The 23158-nt window shown below is 30.0% G+C and overlaps 3 protein-coding genes across 3 annotated transcripts; all 3 read left to right on the top strand.

Moving 5' to 3' along the window:
- Window positions 1–359: 359 nt before the first annotated feature.
- Window positions 360–6025, top strand: LOC131847050 (cuticle protein 19-like). Its single transcript, XM_059196491.1, has 4 exons — window positions 360–374; window positions 3092–3214; window positions 5377–5473; window positions 5871–6025. The coding sequence occupies exons 1-4, from the start codon at window positions 360–362 to the stop codon at window positions 6023–6025; spliced, it is 390 nt and encodes a 129-aa protein (XP_059052474.1).
- A 2127-nt stretch (window positions 6026–8152) lies between these two features.
- LOC131847033 (uncharacterized) lies at window positions 8153–14068 on the top strand. The gene is made up of 4 exons (XM_059196474.1): window positions 8153–8307; window positions 8727–8813; window positions 12523–12619; window positions 12848–14068. The coding sequence occupies exons 1-4, from the start codon at window positions 8284–8286 to the stop codon at window positions 13837–13839; spliced, it is 1200 nt and encodes a 399-aa protein (XP_059052457.1). The 5' UTR covers window positions 8153–8283; the 3' UTR covers window positions 13840–14068.
- A 5632-nt stretch (window positions 14069–19700) lies between these two features.
- Window positions 19701–22598, top strand: LOC131847039 (cuticle protein 8-like). The gene is made up of 5 exons (XM_059196479.1): window positions 19701–19762; window positions 20590–20749; window positions 21011–21084; window positions 21556–21722; window positions 22169–22598. The coding sequence occupies exons 1-5, from the start codon at window positions 19751–19753 to the stop codon at window positions 22269–22271; spliced, it is 516 nt and encodes a 171-aa protein (XP_059052462.1). The 5' UTR covers window positions 19701–19750; the 3' UTR covers window positions 22272–22598.
- Window positions 22599–23158: the final 560 nt, after the last annotated feature.

The raw sequence follows: 23158 nt of genomic DNA, 5'->3' as shown, positions 1-23158 counted from the left end.
TTATTTATTTATAAAACCTAATTTACTGCTACGCCACAAAACTCATAGAAATAAATAATTGGAGTTCTATTGGAAACGGAATAAAAGTATATTTTTTAGATCGTGGAGCTAAGACGATATAACTCATTAACTATGTATTGATAATGAAACAAACGAAAAACAATATAGAATACGAAAATAATGTAAAAAAAATGTTTCCAATAACACATACCTCAACCGAGTCAGCTGCGCATGCGCCACAAGTGGTGCAACCACCATCGTTATAAATAGTGTGCAATGGGCCAGGTCTGCATCAGTGTCAGTTCTGATCCTGTCGGCTTCGCTGAAGAGGACGAAAGTGACCATTGTGATAAACGAAGATGCGTGCGTATCAAGTAAGTGTAGTGGTGAATTTGTGGAAAACAATACCAGTTATTATTTTGACGAAATGACATAAAGTACAGTGCTACAGTGTTAAATAATATTGAAAATGTAGAGGTTAAAATTATACATTGTATGGCTGAAATTTACATTTTAAACAATTTTTTGGTTCCATTGACATGTGTATAGTAAATAACTCATCGTATTGGTTTTCCTATACTCAAATATAATACTAAAATAAATATTAAAATCTCCCAATAGAATCCCAAGTTCTGCCATCAAATTTAAATTATAATAAAAATCTTTCTATGAATCTATAAATTTTCTTACCGCTTCAAAAAGCTATAATCAGGTAATATAGAAAACCCTGGTCTAAAATTTTACTAAATAATACAAATAATGACTTCTATTTCTCACATACTTAGTACTTATTATATCATTTATCCGATGTGTGAAAACCAAGTAAGCACATACATAATCGTTATGGAAACGACAAAATTAACATTGACTTGTTGGAAAATAGAAAAGTATGTTGAAAACCGTTAGAATTTCCAATTGATATTATATAACAGGTTTTTGTATTACTTCAACATGTGGTTGTGTTTTAAATGGATATTTCAAAAAGATTATTTGAAATATCCATTCAAAACATTTTAAACAACTTTAAATTTATTTCTAAATTTAAAGTTCTTGAAAATAAAGCACATTAAACACTATACATATGTGTAATTCAAATTATAATTCCGTAATTTTTGTAATACATTTATTTATTTTAATATTTCTTAAAGTGCATACGAGTGTTCTGCATTATTTATCTATATTTATTTAAATAAAAGATACTTTCTATTGTATTCTACTTAATTTAAAAGGTACTTAAACCTAAACCTCTTTTTTATTATATCTATCGAACTCGATATGAATTTAGTCGAGATAGTTTATGTCTAAGAGCTAGTACTTAGTGTTATACCTCTGTTTATGTATGTTACTTCAATGGCAGTATAGGGTTACTTTTTGCACTATTACCGTGTAACAGAGAGAAATGTCTGTATCATTACGCAGAAAGTTTTTCCGATTTGTACCGGTTCATATCATTGAAAATATCACAAAACACTGTACCGTTAGCAAAGTAAATGAGTTTACAGTTGTAGGTGCAAAATTTTATATAAAAAATATTTTATCATATTGCTTTTCATATTACGTTTGTCTTAACATTTCTTTCCATTTTCTAAGATATTTTTTTATTCTCATAGAAGTACTATTTTACTATAACTGAACATTTTCTAAGTCTAATTGGGCCTTAATTTTACGACATATAATATTTATAAAACTAAAGTAAACGATATTTAATTAATTATATTATTAAATGAATATACATTGATAAATAACTAGCGGCAACCATACAATCCCGAGGCTACACTTAACATGCCTACATTTCTTGGACTACCGCGTCTTTCGAATTATTTCTGTTTGATATCAATGTTTCTATCACCGGAGAGTTAGCCAAAAGTCTAAATTAATACACACTGCCAGTGTCTTCAGAGCCTTGCCTAAAGGGACTCTTTTCATTATTATAATATAATATATTTTAATTATTATATTATACTAGCTACTCGCTTGGTGTACTCGGTGTGCATGTGTTATATATACAAACCATCGTCTTGAATCACTCTATCAATTAAAAAAGAAACCGCTTCAAAATCCGTAGCATTGTTTTAAAGATTTAAGCATACACAGGGACAGACAGCAACAGCAACTTTATTTTATACTATGTAATAATGATCATTGAATGATTATATACGGTTTTTAGTTTTAGGTTCAATTAAATACACAATATTATTTATGTATCGACCAGACTTGAAATCACGACTTTTCGGTCTAAGGAGTACTGTAGCCCTAAGCTATGATACTCTCTGTGGCTATAATATTAAACCGTAAATTAACAATTTCACAAATTAAGATTCTCGTGAACGTTTCCTGCTGATCATACTTTTTCTATAGTATAGGAAAAGTCGTTGAGTAGGAAATACATTGTACCAAAGTATACTTACTTCATTGTTTCTTGTAATCTCATTGTTCCAATATTAAAAATATAATATATATTCAGAATTGATACTGCAGATGAAGTAGTAAGATGGATGGATAACTATCGACATAATGGTAACACTTAATATGTGTACCTTGATATATCTGAATTATATGTGGCGACCCACCCGCCGTACATAACTCTATGGCTAGATTCGACTTACGACAATTGAATGATGGAAGCAAATCTAATATTATACATATATTAAACTAACGAATTTATTAGCACGTTCTCCGGAAAAAGCAGCATTACCTACCTGCTCCTATTGTGTCTTCAAACCATTCAGAAACACATTGAAATATACACACAAAATATCATCTAAATTAGTATAGAAGAATTTTTATACATAAATAATATAATATAATAATATTTCTGGATTAGTTATGGGTGCTATATAACTGATATAAATACATTAATTATATTTTTTTGTAAATAAATTGTGTATGTATTTACAAAAAAATACAAAAATAAGACCCAGACAAGCAATCAAACTTTTGAATGAAAGTTAATATGTACTATGTACTATGCGAGAAATCGAACCCGCAACCTTTGGAAGTAAAATACTGTGTTGTGTAGTTAAATCACCAAAGTCAATTAAATAAATGTATACTATGCACTATATGGTAAATATTTATAATATATTTTCAGCTTATTATATTGGCAGCCGTTTGCGCCGCCGTGAGTGCCGGCTACATAGGCTATTCGGGTTATGGTGGATACGCAGGATATGATGCAGGAAATGGCGGATATAACGGACACTCCGACTACTATGTTAGTATTTTATAATTTATATTTTGTTTATATGGGATAACAACAAGTTGTTGTTATGTTATTTGCTCTTAGAAATTTTCATTTTAATAACTTACACACATTTAGACGAATATAGTAATCTAAGATATACCAAAAACAATTCATTGCACGAAATATAAAATGCCCTCAAAATTACGATTATGTACAAATGCAAATAATAAACAACCCGAACATGGCTAATACCACCGTACTGTGCCTCTCTTCATACGATCCACTCTGGTAGCGATATAATAAGCAGTGATCCAGAGGTATTTTATTACGTTTTATTTACTATAAATTAGGTATATAATTATGTTCTTCTTAAATAGATAGATATACATGATAAACTACTACTTTATTATCATATAAACTTTTTGATTCAGTAAAATTCATAACTTAAGTACTTTGTGAGTAAATAAAGTAAAAATGTATTCTAATGCAATGTTTATTAGATTTTATTATTACATCACTAGTATAACGAGGCTTTTAGTAAACTCTATTTCAAATATAAAAGGTGTTGAAAGGGTTATATATCAGTCCATTTTATACTCTAGAGCATTAGAACCTATTGATTGCCCAGTTTTGTCAAATAATCTTATGATTTCCAAATATATAGACATTGATTACGGGTTTAAAAAATAGCAAAGAAAAATAATCTCACCACAAAATGGGACGCAATATTCAATAACTACTTATACCTTCCGTCATAATATGTAGGAATATTACAATATCGGAAGGCATAGAACATAACAATCTGTGTTTGGACACCGTAACGTCCCAGAGTTGCGCAAGTGTTGTATGTACATTGTTGGTATAGCATACACGTCCTTCAGATTTCGGATATTGTCAATCATGGTGTTATGGAAAATAATACGGCCGAAAGAACAGCTAAGTACAACTGCATGCCTGGCAAACAATGCAACGGAAATTGAGGTTATTAATGTATTATGTTTATTTTTTACTGGTCACTCCCGATTAGATGAAATTAAATGACTCTCGAAGGGGAGGATAGAGAAATTGTGGAATTACAAATAAAATTCATACTATTAATAATGATCAATATGACTTTATTAATTATTATACTATAGTTATATACCTATAAAATCAACATTAATTATTTTAAGAGATCAATCAACATGTATTAAATTACAATCAAAATCAAAAACTGTAAATAGATGTCATTTACGTTAAAATTATGTATTATTCATTTACATTAGTTGATCTGCTAGAAAGAATAACTATACCCATCTTAAAATAACTTTCGTATTATATATATTATCGACGTAAACTATGTTTTATTTCGTAAATAATTAAAAATATTGTAAAAGTAAACATATATATTGCGCACTTTATTTAAATTTATTAAAAATAGTCAAGTAATGGAACTAATTAATAACGTTTTATATATATATATATATATATATATATATATATATATATATATATATATATATATATATGTGTTGTAATGGATTTGTCTGACTGACTTTCTGTAATAATAAATCAAGAAATTTCGATAATACAATAAGATAAAATACCGCAATTTGTCAAGAAACAAGCAAGCAATCTACTCAATCTACTTTTTATTGTCATCTATTCGCCTGTTCTATTGATTCTAGCAAAAAGTTTAATAAAAATATTTCTGAAAGGCTGTACCTTTCAGAAATATTTTTATTAAACTTTTGCGCGTTGATGTCTTTTATAAGAAGCGTTATTGCGTTACATTGAAACTTGTTATTTGATTACAATACAGCTAATACACTTTGTTATTTTGTTACAACAGTCCAAGTGTTATTTAATTAATGATGACAACACTATTAAGCGTTGGCAATATTCATTTAATCAATATAGAACCTATAATTTAATAATGGATACATTTTAGTTGTAAAAAATTTCTGTCTTAGTATGGAATTTAGTCAACGAGTAGCTATAATTTTATTTATTATATGTATGATTATGGTAATGTAATTATGAATTAGTAGGCTTGTGAGCAGAACTATGTATTTAGAATATAGCTATGTATTATTTATTTAATTAACTATATTTTTTTGTATTTAATAAGTCTCCATATTGAATGTTATTGAAGTGATTGAAAAAATTCAACTCATTTTAATATATGCAATAATACACATATTTCATTTCAGTCACATCCAAAATATGCATTCGATTACTCTGTAAAGGATCCGCACACTGGTGACTTTAAAAGCCAATGGGAGACCAGAGACGGTGACGTCGTAAAAGGTATGCTCATAAAATTTAATAATTCAGGGTTCAAGACACTAGTGAAGGATGACAGATCCTCCACTGCCATCATCATTCGTCAAGCCATTAGGCTTTTAATATGGTTTAGTAATTAATATAAAACATTCATATTAGTAAGAATACATTATATGAATCATACTTATTTTAGATCTACAGAGGTTAATTAAAACTAGTTATCCGCCCCAACTTCGCATGGGTGTACATGTATTATACAAATAAACCTTCCTCTTGAATAACTTTATCCATTGCTAAAAGCTGCATTAAAATCATTTGAGTAATTTAAAAGATCCTCGAGCTAACAGCGGAAGCGACTTCATTTTACAATATATAAAGATAAACATACGTACATTTTGTTAAATATTATGCATATTTTAAGGATCATACTCACTTGCGGAACCTGATGGTACCACCCGCATCGTCGAGTATACCGCTGACAAGCACAATGGATTCAACGCAGTCGTAAAACGCATCGGTCACGCACACCACCCGCAAGTCTACAACAATTATGATAGTTATCACGGTTACCACTAGATGTCGCGTTTTACACCAATGAAAAGTTGCCGCATGATCCCGCTAGATGGCACTACATTTGAAATAATTTAAACTACTTTATACCCCACAGGTACCTTTATTAGAACAGGTTTAATGTTGTACTGTGATAATAATATACTTAAACAGTTAATATAATATTTATTATAAACTTCTGTGAAAAGTATGGAGTTATTAAGATATTAATAGGTTATAAGAATTTCGACAATACGATAGTTCGTAGTTGTTTTTATATCAGTATAATAAATATTATTTTCGAAACAATTGTTTTATTTCGGATATTTCCAACCAAATCTCTTCTTGGCTAGAACCAGCTTAGGTACAAACTGTAGGATGTATATATTATTATTTACATATATTAACATTATATTTTTTTATAAAATTAATGAAAGATCATGGGAAAATATTTTTTTTAATTTAACCTTTTTGATACTATACATAGAGCTGCCTACCCGTAAAAAAAAGTCAAACCAAAACGTTTGTTCTTCAAACGTTTTGGTTTGACTTTTTTTTATGGATGATGATGAAATTTTGCACCCGCATGCTTTAGTGGTAAGTATGTATATGTAAGCCACATAACAGGATGATAAGACGAGGTCAGGTCAGGAAGGACCACGTGGAGATCGAGCTAACATAGTACCTACATTTCTAGCAATAACGGCGCTGGTTTACATCACTAATAATCTGCTACTCTATTTCCAATTGATTTATTATGACCATCGTTTTAAATCCAAGAAAGAAAGTCACATAATTAGTTCTAGTAAAATTCATCATCGTCACATAAACAACTCAAGCATGAAATGCCACTGATCGTTCGTACCTATATAAAAAGTGCCAGATATATTAATTATTATTACAGGGTAATCGTCGGAGTGTGTTTCGCTTCAGTTGACCGACTGTATATTATGATTTAGTGTATTTATACGAAGACAGAAGAATATTGGGTACATGAAATAAAATATTTTGTTTGCTTCATCATACAATGACAGCATATATTAATATGTGTTGTCAAACAGAACATACCTATCTAATGATAGGTATAAGTATGATCTTTATCATATAACTGTCGAAACCACCAATATAAACTTTTGGAATGTTATTTAAATATGTAATTCCCTATGAGCTCCTTTCTGTTTGCTTAACTCATATAGACTACAATCTACTAATAATATCCCACTATTGCTACTATACAAGGAAACCCTGGTTAGTATTGTGATAGTCTACTGTATCAAATTCTTTTTAGAAGGATACCTTTATTTCACTTACCAAAAACTGTTTCTAATCATTAGTTGTTATTTAAAATACTGTATCATAAGTTTGAAAGTTAATATTTAATAGTGAATTATAATTAATATTTATCATTAAAAATAATAGTATTGTAAGGAATTGCACAGTTACATATTATTATTATGCATTGTTATTGATTAATAGCTATAATTATTCGATAGAAAGTAAAAGAGGCACACAAAACCGAATACAGTTTCCTGCCTATCAATTTCAAAGTATGCAGTTAATATTAGTTTTTTATGCATATGTAATGGCCAACAAACCGAACATCCAACCAATGAAAAATAATGTAGCCTATATATGTATTGAATACGATTATATTGCGAATCTTGAATGATCCTGATATATAACTATGGTCCTGATGCACAAGCGGTAGATTATTTCATTAAAAAATAATTTACAAAATTAGTACTAGCAACAGTTGTACTCGAATCGCACTCACGTATATCAACGTATCTGCTAGTGAGCCAACATAAATACCCACCATAGTTATATAATAATAAAAATACGTTACGGTTTACGGACTCAAATTTATGGACACCAATTAAAAGAAAAACTCGTAGTCTCTCATCTTCCTTATAGGAACAATATACAGATACATAGTAATTGAACGGACTGCTTCATTCTTTGCGAGATCTTCCGCATTTTCCACTATCTTACAATAGAAAAGATAATCTAGTTAATTTACAACGCAACGGCCAGTGGATCTTTGTTGAATGATTGTCACTAAAGATGTGTGAGGGGGAGAGTGTACGGACAATACACGGTGCTATTGTGTGTGTTTATAAATAGCTAAGTGGTGGCATCGGGGAACGTCTTCTTCACCTAGACCTTGGAAATGGATAGGTCTTTATTATTGCCTGGATATTAGATATATTCATTCGAGTTCAAAGTTTAGTGTTGGTGATCTTTCATATGGTGCAATTGGTGAAGCACGCTGTTTTGAGAACACGATGGTGAAAACATTTGCTTTACTTGTAAGTAAATTTACGAATTCAATTTGTGATAATATTATAATAATATGTTTTACTAGTTTTTAAGATATTACTTTACAATTATAAACATTTAGTGCTGTGTGTGTTTTTACTTTATATTGTATTATTATTTTAATAATTGAGTTATAATTAATTTATGGATGAACAGTATATTACATATAAATTTGATTTCATTGACTGTGCAAAGAAATAATAATTACTGTGTAATAAATATCTTGTTAATTTACTTATTTTTACCATTATTAATATATTTTTATATAGATATTTATATATTTATATTATATGTTACAAATAAATAAAATTAAAGATCTAAAGAATTTATTTACATAATTAAGTATATTAATAAATAAAAAGCTTCAAATACTACAACTATTATCTTGTAATGAAGTCCTCTATTTTAGGTTCTCTTGGCAAATCTGGTGGTGTTGAATTGTCAAGAGGAGGTTATACAACTGGAACAAGAATTGAAGCATGATTCTTCTAATACTGTAAGTATTCTCTATACCACAGCATAATCTGTAATATTTTTCTTGAAGTATAAAATAATCATACGTATATCTTTTTAATAATCAATTAGCTCACCACTGATTAATTTTCAGGGCATATGTGTTTTCTGGTATAGAAAGAAGTTCAGCCTGCTATTTAGTATGACCGTTTACCCAGAGTGCATTGGCCAAAAGATTTGGTATAGGGTATTTCGAGTTTTCTTTTCTTGAATTGGTTTATTTTACTGATATTTACTATTCTTGATTATAGCCATGTTTTCCTACTTTAGTCATCAATTGATGACAAGTAGTGACAGCGTATGCAGATAGTTATCATAATTTTACTTAAATCTTGAATACTAACAGGTTCTCCATTCAATACAGAATATCGACGTTTAATCCAAAAATATAATACAAGCCTTAGCCCTTTAAAATACAAGCATATATTTATAATATGATTTTGAAACCAATAATAAATAGAAGGAAAAATAAAACAAATATTTCGTGTGAATTTCACTATTCAATAGACACGCAATGTGTCACAAATACGTCATTACGCAGTGGCGACACGATAATAATTACTCAGATCACTGAATGTTTAATTTTTAATAGCTACCCCAATATCACTATATCTAATAATTAAATGTTTTCATTAAAAAGCAAACCATTCTTCTACAAAACTTTGTAACTTCATTTAAAAGATTTTCTCGTATTACTTTAATTAATTTAAGTCACATTATAACTTATGTTGTATACATATTACAATAATGATTTATTGTCAGACAACATAGTCCATTTTATTAATAACAACTTAATAACATAACTTTTTTCCAATGTTAGTAATAAAAAAATATATCCCTTAATATATTACCTGTCCCACCCAATATCTTAAAATAGGACAGTTTATTTTACAGGTAATTGCCTTCAGGACACTGTTGGAACTTACTCGCACTATGCCTAATAGGGTCGTTATCTTCTTCCGATGTATCGCATCCAATAATATATATATATATATATTGTAGTCGAAGGATACCGATTTTCATCACGTGACCCATCAACTAGTTTCAACATAAATAAATTGAATGAATATTACAGATTTCATATTCTGTTGCAATTGCATTTGCTCTCCAAGTTGAAGATTACGAAATGATGATATGTAAATATTAATTGTAATAATTAATACGGATTTCCTGTTTGTATTTACAACATTACATAATTGTCATATAAATCTTACTAACATAGTAACATCTAATTTGCAGTATTGCATTTCACACATTTTTTAGTTACTCTAGATTCATAATTGAAACAAGTAACCTTGTTTATTTACTATATTTATACATACTTTAGGTTTTATATAATTTTTAAAAAGTATATATTTCCTTCTAAAAGCCGATAAAGATAGTCCTCTGCATGAGTCTACAGTAAAGCAAATAGCTTTGTAAAATGTGTTCATGTTGAAGGTTTTATATATTTACATTACAGATTTGTCCTACTTATAAGTATGTTGTAAATTCTTTGCACACTTTTATATTTAATTTTGTACCAATTTCTAATATATTTCTTTACAGTTTCTAGAATTGTCGCTTTTGCCTTTGTGCCTTCATTATAAGTATTTACAATTTTCTATCCATTGTTTGATTAATATTGCGCAGTTCATTCATTCTGTCACCCACAATATGGTATAAAATTATTTTTCATTTTCCTTCTGTAATAATAAAGCGTTATCTCCTTATTTACTTACTTTTGCTCTATTGCCTCTTAACATCCTAAAAATGGAGCCACATTATTTTATCCCAAGAATATCTCCATCCAGAGCATGATAATATCACAATTTCAGTAATAATAAGATTACGTAAAGTTCATTATACATATAATTAATTAAAATTATATTTACACAATATAGAACTGTCGAAATAGACGTATCGTACATATATACTTATCGAAAGTGGTCACCTGAATGTCGAAATGTTCTATATAGTGGGCGAGCCGTATTCACCCACTTATCTATGGCAACTCAACTTCATTTGTAGTAATTTGTTATAGATTTTCTATAATATTCAAATATTTACCGTATCTTATATATATGTATATTCCCCAAAGAAATATCTAATTATTGTTAAAGACGAAAGAAAGAAATTAGGGAAATAAAAATACAAATACACTGGTGCAAAAGAAAAATATCTCCAATAGAAATTCCGCATCAAACATCTTGAATTAATAACAAAATTGACTTCTTCGAATACAACAAGAATGAAGTAATATGTTTAGTATATCGTATGAGAATATCAGTCAGAAATTAGAAATTAATAAGGAGGAATCGAATAGATCGATTGGAATAGCAGAAATATATGTAATATATTTATTTGAAAACTATGATTGGTTTGACTTGAATTGAATATCTCTAAAAAGTATTTAAACCTAAAATCGAGGCTGATTTTATTATTCCATAAGAATATCAATGTTAATGATATTGGTAGATATTAATTTAATAGCATACATATATTCAAACCTACTTAAAGACATTAAATTCGTTAAACAGTAATCTATACTATTTAACAGAGGAAAGACCCTATTACTAACATATCAGATACCATGTGAGTTTGATCTCCGCATGTTTTCCTGGAAACTATTATGATAAATTATTCGAAATCGATTTCCTAGTTATCCTATCATCTTTGACTGATGCACCCTGTAGAATGTACTGTTAGCTCGGGCAGATTTACCGTCCCATTCATCATTGCCTCGTCTCTTCTTCAGTGATAAAAAAATACATAACAACAGTCCAATCGTAATTAGTCCTGCATAGCAAAGTCATTCGTGCCTACAAATCACAACAACAACAGTTAGTCACTGTTGAAAGTGAAGGTAACGAACGAAAGCGAGCGTCATTATCGTCTTTGACATTGAATTAATGCGGTACGATGCGCCCGCGCACGTGGCGACGCATCATGAACTTGATAATCGTGAAATACAATTTACGTAGATGTTTATAAACAATTTTAATATATATAAATTGATTTTATCTTTTTAAATGCTTATTTTAAGGACTTTATTTAAAACAGTTTATTTTTTATTCTTGGTGCTTCGGAATTCGTTATACGAGAAAGTTAAAAATTCTCTTTTGTTCGTTGGAGAACTTAAAAAAAAAGATATCGTACAAATATATCACTATAATAACATATGCATGTTTGTTAGAAGGAAATTGGATACACCGACGAATTATTCTGAATTATCATAGAGTATTTAATCGTATTTCATTCAGGTTAAATACAAGGTCCACCTAGAGTAAAATATCTCAGTACGTATCTGTAAGCAACATATCACTTGTCTCAAAAACTATCGTAATATACATTTTATTTTTTTTAACCTGTACGCTTCGTTTTAGCAATAACCAGTTAAATTGATTAATGATAAATGTACCCAAAGTGGTTACTACACTGACGAATACATATTCACACATTCACTTTATAAAACTCTAATTACTGGACATTCCAGTGTTATGGAAACGATTTAATACACCTATTTTATATTCAGAATATTAACTTCATATGCAGACATGCGATGGATTGTCATTACGTGTAATATACCGAATAAATTCACGCGAACTATCGCATCGAACACTGCATAAAGTGCTTTGCTCACTTTAATATACAGTAGTATAATTATGAGCGTAGATAATTGGAGTTAATTCATTTATGTACTGTTTTTGCAGGAAAATCCAAGCTATTCGTTCAGCTACGGCGTATCCGATTCTCGAACTGGAGATATAAAGGCAGTATGGGAAAAAAAGGAAGGTGACACTGTCAAAGGTACTCAGACTTTGTAAATTATAAATTTTAAATATCTTAAAATTTTAATTGCCTGATTAAAACTGAATGAATGAACTGAAACGGCATTTACCATTTTGAATAATAAAACAATTATTATAAAGGTAATAAACGATTTATTAATGCACTAGTTATTGGTACATACACGTATTTTGTCAGAATTATTTAATTTTACATAAACTGTTTAAAATTAATAATTTTGTTTCATAGGTCACTACAGTGTGGTAGAGCCAGATGGCTCGATGAGAACTGTAGAATATTCAGCTGGACCAAATAGTGGATTTCAAGCAGTAGTCAATAATCCAGGAGTACCACAATCAAAAAGTAGTCAAAGTTTTATTGAAGAAAAAACCTTAAAAGGATACGACCACGACTTTGATTTCTCAGAAGATGCAGATGAAGAAGATATTTACGAAAGTATACATAAAAAACGAGGACCTCATCCTATAAGTAGATTTAGAGAAGCTCCCATGAAAAAAAGGCCGAACTATATTCCCGATCAAGAATCTAGTGATTATACACACACTTATTCTATCAAACATCCCTTTGATGAATCAATGTCGGCCAGTGAATCTCACTTTGGTTATAGCACCGATGCAAATTGCAAGACAAAAAAGAAAAACAAATTCGCCAATATGTATACTAGTGTCGCTGATTTAGAATTAACCAAACAAAAGTACCCATCATTTACAGATTCATTTAAGGACGATTTTGGAAAACCAGATTCTCTTTATGATTTTGAAAAATATGCTCCATCTTATAAATTAGGCATCAAAGGTCCTAAATATGATGATGATAAAATGTCCGTGTCATCTATGAAACATAATTATCCTGCATTACCGGAACTGAATTCTCAAGATAGTTACTACCCAGCAGAACGTCCTACTCGACCAAAAAAGAAACATAAGCCCTTAAAGACCCCTGAATATTTCAGTGATAACCTTGACGATTATATTTTAGTACCAAAAAAGAAACTTAAAAATCCAACCAGATTTAGTGAGCCTAATGAATATTTGCCTGATATAGATGATGACTTTTCATCCCAATATTATAATGATGATGACCGTGATAAATTTCGTCCATCTCGTTTAAAACCACGACCTGAACTATTTGCTGACCAAAGTGCCCCTAAGGAAATAATTCGAAAAATAGTAAAGAAGAAAAAACCAGTTGTGAATATTTTAGAAATGTTTGATATTTAATTGCATTTCACTACTGTATATAATACAAATTAGGGTACATTTCAAATCTTGACTGTAGCAAAACAAAATTGATGAATAAAATCTGAGACAATGTTAAGTCTTTTGACATATTAAGAGAATAACAGATAATGTATATAAATACACATTTTTGTTAAATTTAAAACCTGAAATACATGTCTTTTTTTATAAATTATGTAATAGCTAGCAGCTAAGTAAGTAGAATATAAATAATTTAAGAAGAGAGTAATTAAAATAAATGCTATATATAAAATAATATGTTTCCTTATTTCCTCAGTCACTATTTATAATGTAATTTTTAAATTAATTTCTGCAAGTGTCCCTACTCTACATATTTGCATCTACTTCTAGTCATAATAGCATGCAAATAAGTTACCATGCAAGCGTCAGTTTGAAATATATTAATAAAATTAATGCGTATTACTTAATACCATATTCTTCAAGATTTACTGGTGATGGAAAAACCGATAACAAATCAAACTAGTAATTAATCCAGGACGCAGCGTTGGACTATACATGACAAGTGTTGCATTCAGAATGCTATCTTACCTATTAGATGCGAAATGCATACCCAAACGAAGACAAGTACGACGGTATTTATTATTATACCTAATAAAGTATTTTTTCATTTAAATTCAACAATCGTATATTTCTTACACATAATTATGTATATACAACCTTGTTTAGATTAGAACTTAAGTATTTATAAAATGACAAATTGTTATATGGACAGCAATTAACCGCCTATTGACAAATATGTAGCGTTATGACGCTATAAGAATATTGCGAAACAATATTACAATAATAGTGAAAGTGTTAAGGCCCAGAAACTGGTGCAAGTAGGAGTGTCTGTGTATTACCACACAAGGACGTTTGAGCCATTTTTAGGCCTTACCGATTATTATTTAATTTTGCTTTGCTTTTTAAAATTTCTACGAATTAACGAGGTATTTTAACAGTGTTTAACACAAACATTTCTTTTGGGGTTATAATCAAACTATAATTGTACCATGTGCTAAAACGTACACTAAATGTAAATGCTATAACATCATCTTACATTGAATAACCACTTCCATACCTTTCAACTTTCCTAATAACAAGTATATCATAGCAATATAAATGGATTTATAATAATAATAACAAAATAAATTTGGGTCCATTGCTGACAATGCTGGATGCTATCAATGTCAAATCCGGTTCGACCACTTCGCGGTTCCCCGGGTTAGGGTTAATTTCTGGTGAATTCGCCATACTATAAGGCTTCAATAGCGCCTCGTAAACGTCTACTGTTACGGATGATGGGGAAACTAACGAAAATTTAACTTCACTGTTGTTCTATACTAGTACTTGGCTAGCGTATAATGTTAGCGAAGGCGAGAGCACAATTCCATCATCATCATCCACAAAATAATGTTTTATAATATAAGATAAGTGAATTGTTTAATTCATCAGAATGCATACTATGAACATTCACCGGTGGGCGCGACCGTGACATGGTCGTATTGTCGTAATGGTAATACGACACGCACTATTCAAGCTTGGTAAGCAACGAAAAGTTCCAGAGAGTTCCAGAAAGTTCAGTCTTCAATCACATCTAGCTATTTAAGGAGTACACAGACATATACTCTCAAGTCGTGGTCCATTCATGCGTATATGCTAGATCTGGAGTTTTTAACATATGCCTATTTTAACACAGGCCAAATAACAAATGTAACGAAGGACGTAATTCTCCTAAATAAATGTGTTATATGTAACAATGCTTTATCAATAAGAGATTTTACAGAAATAAAAGTACATAATCATATTTAGGTTTGTCAGTGCTTCTTTCACAATTAATTTTAACACCGATTAGCTTTCTAAAACAAGTATGTGTATATGTCCGTCCATTATAACGCTAAATAGTTTGTTTATTAAACTTGCTAATCTCAGGAACGAAACAAACGAATTGAAAGTCCTTTAATATGTTAATATGTTTAATATGTTATTGTTATAACTTTGTTTTTGGTTTAAATAAATTCTTTAATTCTTTAATTTTCTATAGTCCCTTGATCGAAAAGGGCATCAGCTGTGATCAAAATGAGCAGAGTATTTATGAAAATCGCAAGACAAGTAGCAGTAAGATAACGTGAACTAGAGATTATTGAATACTGATATAATTAATTGATTTTAAGGAAAAACAATGTATTAGCATCCATCAGAGTCACAGTGCATTATCTATTATTATTGGTACTGTTGAGGTGTCCAATTTCCATCACACCCGCTTTCAGCTAGTATGCCAATGATAACTATAAAAATAACTATAAAAATATTTGTAGAATAAAAAATATACAACTATTATAACAGTTAATTTTAACAACTAAAGAAATATTAGAATCTTTAAATGCTGATATATCAGGTAGGTGACATTATAATAAAATCTTTACAACAAAATTTGCCGATTCTTTGAAGATAAAAAAAACTGCAAGTTAAAAATAGAAATAGTAAAGTCCCATTTTGTTTAGCCACTTGAACAAATTTAAAAGAGGAGTCGACAATTGTCCCCATTACGCACATACTTTAACCAGATTCACATTTCAATTATAAAAATGTAGTAACTATATTTATATAATACGTCCCATTATTAAGTAAAACCGTTTATTACCATCAAATCATATAAATGAAACTTTTGATCTTTGATTATTAAATTATAGATAATTTAATTAGCCCAATTATTAAACAATACAGTCGTTACTAATAATTATGGGTCTGTAATTTAAGTGAAACGCAAATAAAATGGTTGTATACGTTATTACAAAATTCAATGGATCAAATAACTCATCACTATATTGTTTATATGAATACAACCCACAGTTTGTTTTATGAAGTCAGTTGCAACACTAATGTAGATTATTATAATCGGCTACTTCTGTAGTGTGGCAATTGAGATTGAGACTCTGAATTATATTCAAAGTTAAAACAATTTAGGGAAAAACTTTCTTTGTGTAAATGGAAATACATAAGAGCTGACCTGATGTAACCTGAGGTAACTGTGCACCTATGCACAATAACAGCACACGGTCATTTCGTTATAGTACCCCACAGTATTGCCATTCATTGTATGAGGACTAAGGTGCTATGCCTTTTCACCTTTTATTTTGATTAGGTCCTAATTCTAATATATAGAAGCATAGGTCTTGAGTTGTCTATTATATTATACTTAAAAAAATTAAGGTTGATTTTTGTAACATACATTATATAACTTTTTACTTTATGTAGGTGTGTATAGTTTACTCTATATATAAGTCTGTAGTGGAATGCTAAATGCAGTTCATTGGCATTGAACAGATGAGTCATAAAGTAATTACCACAGTGATTTCATCTGATCAACACGTTACGTCCATTATATTAATTTGATTAAATCTATACAAATAACAAATATGTAGGTAACTATTAAGTTGCTGTCTGTCCATGAAAAATATATGAGAAAACAAAATTTGAAAACTCTATCAATGTACTAAAAGAAATAACAATGTCTGCCAGAATTTTTTAGTTTGTTTATTTATTTCTCTGTGCGTTTGTGTATATTAATTTCAGAAATAGATTAATATAGAAATAGCTTAAAGGTTTTAATGCGGTATTCACAAATGATGGGACACATGGCAGGGTTCATTTAAAATTTAGTAGAGAAAAGTATTAACAATTATAATACTTAGTCATTAATTTTGTAATAAACATAAGGTTATGTCTAAAACTTAAGATTTATTATACACATAAAAACAAACAGTACTGTAATCGATTATTAACTGTAGAAATATTAAATCCAATTATTCTATGTATTACCCTTTATGTCTCTTTGTATTTATTATTTGACCTGATAAATTAAAAGAGAATGGACAATTCTATTTTGGGCCCATACATTTTTTATTTATCAGGTACACTTAGTACACGAATTAACTGATTGGATATCGCTTAAATGGCTTGATAATATTAACAACCACTGCAGAGAAGCAGGACGGTTTTTTAACCGATTTCATAAAAGTAGGTTACTATGTCGCAATTTTAACCGCAAGTTCATTTCTATGTAATACGGTAGATGGCGCTTATGTCAGGCCTAATGATAAAATCGTTAATGAGTTAGTTTTATTGTAGATTCGTTCGTTAATTGGGAACATAGTCTATCTGAAGAGTGTAATATTGGTCCGAATGTTGTCAATATATTTTACTGTATATGATTTTCTCCTATGTCACACTTCTTCTCGTTTCAAGAGTTTAGATAACATAATTAACATTTTAATTATGTTAGTTTTTCACGGACTTAGTATCCATTACTCAATAACGCTTAAATGGCTGGATATATGCATTTATTTAGTACACCGACAAACCAAACCCTGAATTAGCATATCATAGGTGACATAGGTACTTATTATCACAATTTATGCGGGTAAACTATGAAATATCTATATATTTTCATTTTGTTCATACAATATGCGAATATATTAAATGTTTAAAGGCTCTATTAGTTATATTTCTCTCGTACAATTAAATTTATAATAGTTTTGTATGGACATTCTCCGTAAGAATTAGATTATTATATATATTTGCACGACTGCTCACCAGACGGGATAGTCGGAGGCATTTTCGACTGTCGGTCCTGATGAACACAATACCGAAAGCCGGCTCGGCGAGCGGCTTATAGAGTCCTCTTACACGACTCCCTCAGCCGGCTGCTGGTAAGCAGCCGGCTTCCGGCCGGCCGGTAAACGAACGACGCTGGGGTGGTATACCCCAGCAGTATGCCCGGGTAAAGAGCGTAAGCTCGGGGCCCGTACCCAGCGGTCCATATAAAGGATCAGCGGACGACCCGATAATAAATAAAGAACACAATACTTTATATGCAAATAATCTACCGTCTCAGATGATTAATCTACTAAGATTATCTCACAAATTAAATAGGTTTGATGTGTTTCTACCTCTGCAGAGTTAGAAATAGGTACAAATTGATTACAGAATTTTGATTGACAAATTGTTTGAAGGCGGTCTGTTACGATTATGCACTTGTGCATGTAAGTCGGAGTAGAAACCGTGGTAGTAATAGTGAATGATAACTACGCTCACGGTTATTATATTTTTATTTTAAATCGCGTATATTAATAAAAATTTACAATAATTTATTTTGTAATATTATTCACCTGTGGTAGATAAAACTGCTTGGATATTAGTATTAATGCAATTCGTAACATTCAAAGTTCTAATAGTCCTGTAATGTAATGGTTTCAAAGCTATGGTATTTTTTAATTTTATTATTTATTATTTCTTATGATAATTATGAATTGTACTTGATACATATGGTAGGCATATATACATATATCAGGTAATTCGTCAGAAAAATAACCGTTAGTTTTGATAACTTGTCCCACTGCATATACAGCAGTACCTAATATAATACTGTGTCTGATAGTTAAATATTAATACTATAAAGGGAGGTTTTATTTTTGCTGTTTGTTGAACTACTACAACAATTTGTATTTAATAAATGTACTTATGTCAGATGCAAATTTTTGGTTAATTTGACTATGACGACATTTTTGGCTGGATAATGCTACAGATTTATGGATACGACATTATTTATTTTTAGTGTATATAACACTAAAATCCAAATTTTCTCTAAAACTAGAATGTTTAGTTTTTAATGGCATATCTAGGTTATTCTAGCGATCTAGTTCAGCGGACTACGCCTACTAGAAATATGTGCCTACATATACATTTCCTGCGCGTGCTGTGGCGGCTGGGACCCTATGCCTGTACCTATAGGGCATAGCAACTTCTATAAAAGCGCCACTTATTTATCGATTCGGCAGACAAGCCCTAGTGCTAGAAGTGAAAACTGTGTTAGGACTAGATACGATTTACAAAAATGTTTGTTAAGGTAAAACGATTTATGTGGTAAAAATATGTATCAAGAATTTTCATTAATAAGTTTAGATATTTAGTGAAAATATATAATATAAAAATAAAATTATTATATAATTAGATATTATACTTATATGTGTTATGGTGTTCATTTCTATATTGACACAATTGTGTATAATATGCTGATGTAGTGATAGTTCAATAGTGACCATTCTTTTCTTATCCTAGGAAGCGACGTAATAGTTTACTACGATCTCAAGTGCCGAACATAAGAAAAATCATAATTAAACCCACTGATAACAGCTTAAACATCTTAGTCAAGTAGGCTACCCACAGTCAAGACTAATTATTAATTATAATCATTCATTATAGTCTCAACGCTGGTCTATTATCATCATCAAATAATGATGATAAGTTTATGCTAATGAAGTGTAAGAAAAGTATCTATAATGTCAAATGTGGTCTATAATTTCTATATAGTTTTAATACTTATATATATTAAAATTTATTATGATTTTTTTAGATATGAGGAAATACAATACAGCATATGCATAAAGAATAATGGTATTCTAATAATATATTTTTTACTGTTCATATCATAGCAAAACATGTTTACACTCCTTATCCATAACATTATATGATATTGCAATAAAATATTATATACTAGATGTACCCGTCGTTTCACCCGCGTGAAATTTTAAATGTTATTCTGATCTAAAATCTTCTGTAAAGTTTCATCATTGAAATCCGTTCAGTAGTTAGTTTTGTGTGAAAGTGTAACAAACATCCATCTATACTTGCAAACTTTTGCGTTTATAATATTAATAAGATTTTATTTTAAAGGTAATCCTTTTGTGCGCTCTGATAAGTGTGTCTCGTGGTGGTATCATTGCTCCTCCTGGCGCCATCTCTTCACAAAGCATAGTTTTGGGTGCTCCTGGGTATGGAGTACCGGCCTACGGGGCACCTGCATACGCTGCACCTGCTTTAGGGCTTGGTTTAGGTAAATAAATAGTAACACACATATTTTATACATAATATATATTTATTAATATTCCAGTAATTGTATAAAAATATACGAAGTTTCATCAAGACGTTATCGATGTAATGTATGATTTTATTAATGCCAAAAGCAAAAAGCTTTTAAACCAACATTTAAAAAACAAAAAAAGGTTTTGAAGACTTTTCCTCAAAATTTATGAAGTATTTTAACCCTGTATATGTTTATAATAATTTTGTTATAATTACTAAACATACTGTGCAGGTCGTAGTGCAATAGTTGCGCATGCACCTGTATTGAGAGCACCCATCGCACATGCTGCTCCTGTTGAAGTTTATGTAAGTGCTTTCATAGATCTTCATGTTATTTAATGTTCTGTATGAAAAATGTAAAAAAGGATAGTATATTATGGTATAATTATTGCATATGCAGGCATGTATCACAGCATATTTAAAAAATAACTTTCTCAACATATGATCAAAAATAAAATTAACAACTATTATGCAATAGTTGTTAATTTTATTTTTAACAGTATAAAGACAGCCTCAGAAATTTCAAAGTCTACTGGAAAAAGTGAAGTAAGGATACGAATTAGGTATCGTCTGATATTAAACAGGTTTTTTTCTTTTGTCTATATTACTTAATGACAAAATGTAAAATATATTCTACTAAAATATTGCTAAAGCCATTTTATGTAGTTAAATTATGTACTAGTTATAAATATTATAAAAGTATATTCAAAAGGTATTTTTAATTTAGTTATAAGGGTCTGAAATACAACAAATAATATAACTTAATTTCCATATTAGTCGTATCCTCGCTACACCTTCAACTATGGTGTCGCCGACGGTCACACTGGTGATCAGAAAAGCCAATGGGAGTCTCGTGATGGTGACGTAGTGAAGGGACAGTACTCGCTGGTCGAAGCTGATGGCACCATACGAACAGTTAATTATTCCGCGGATGATCACAATGGGTATAATCTTTAATTAAACTTGTACTTTATATAATAAATAATGCTTTTATACATATTGACTGCATGGGCATCATTAGGCATTAACGGGTTAATTTACTTATAATGATTATGAAACATTATATAAACTTAGAAATTGTAAAAGTCTAACAAGTTACAATTTGTTTTGTCTTTTGCGTAGTTACTATAATAGAAAGGGATCCTATGTACCGGTATACATACAATAATAAATACTGGTATATAGGAGTAGATAATACTAATCAGTTCCGCTGTACTGTGCGGAATCCAAAGAATTTGTCAGAGCGACTGAATATTTATGACATATGAAATTCTTAAATGTTTTTCTATTCTATCACTGTGATAACTTTCAAGATAATATTATAATTGATTATTGATGATGCCTAATTGCTTTAACAAGTATAATAAATTATAATTAAAATATATTTCAGATTCAACGCCGTAGTAAGCAGACAAGGTCCAGCAGCTCATCCTGCTATTGCTTCACCAGTCATTGCTGGCCCCGCGCTTGCGCATGGTCCTATTTTAGGTTAGCAACCTATATAACGATAAATTGTGTACAAATACGACGAGACCTATTTATTATAATAAATTATATTAAGTGAGGACGGAATACAGCAACGAGAAACAGCACTTACGGCCGATGCGGCGAGACCGAGAACGTTGATATATTACATCAATCATATTTTGAAGGAACTGTATTGAAGAGGACTGTATTTTATATTTCATAAAATAATTGTCTTTTGAACTATATCTTATTATTACTTTAGAACTTTTGTATTATATGTTTTCTAAATGTTATATTTATTGTATTATTTCTGTGATATATTTTATGAAATGTAAAAGTCGTGGAGTTGAGAATTTAAGGTTTTGAGGTGAATGATGTAAAATAATATAGCTTATCATGAAAATAATTGGTTTTTATTAAGACCCATTAGGTTCTATTCTAATGTATTGCCTACTCGTTGTAGAAACTTATGTGACAAATTATATTTATTAAAGCAACTCAAACTTTCTTCCACAACTCCTTAATGTACCATACATATACATAACCTGCTTAGAGGTTAATCCATCTCCTAAAGATGAGAGAATTGAGAAGATGAAGAGATCCCAAGCAGTAAAAAATCCAAGGTTTCTCTATCACTCCACTACTTTTGCGGTAAGCAACTTACTAGCAAAGTTGTACTACAGTATAAATGGTGCATTCTGACAATAAATAAAAGTCTTTACTGGTGACTGTATTAGTATAACAATTATTTAAATTTTGCCTCTGTAGCATCATACCTACAGATGCATTATTTAAATAATTCAGTCATCAGGAAAGACAATATAAGTATCTCAGGCGTCACGACATCTTCATAATTATAGCATCTTTAAAGTAATAAGTAATGGTTACGACTTTCCGTATAGTGGGAGGTCAC

This window comes from Achroia grisella, unplaced genomic scaffold, assembly GCF_030625045.1.
Source record: "Achroia grisella isolate CSIRO2021 unplaced genomic scaffold, CSIRO_AGI_Agris_v1 utg515, whole genome shotgun sequence".
NCBI classification, from domain to species: Eukaryota; Metazoa; Arthropoda; class Insecta; order Lepidoptera; family Pyralidae; genus Achroia; species Achroia grisella.
Note: the sequence above shows the minus strand (reverse complement) of the source record. Positions and strands in the feature narration are given on the sequence as shown.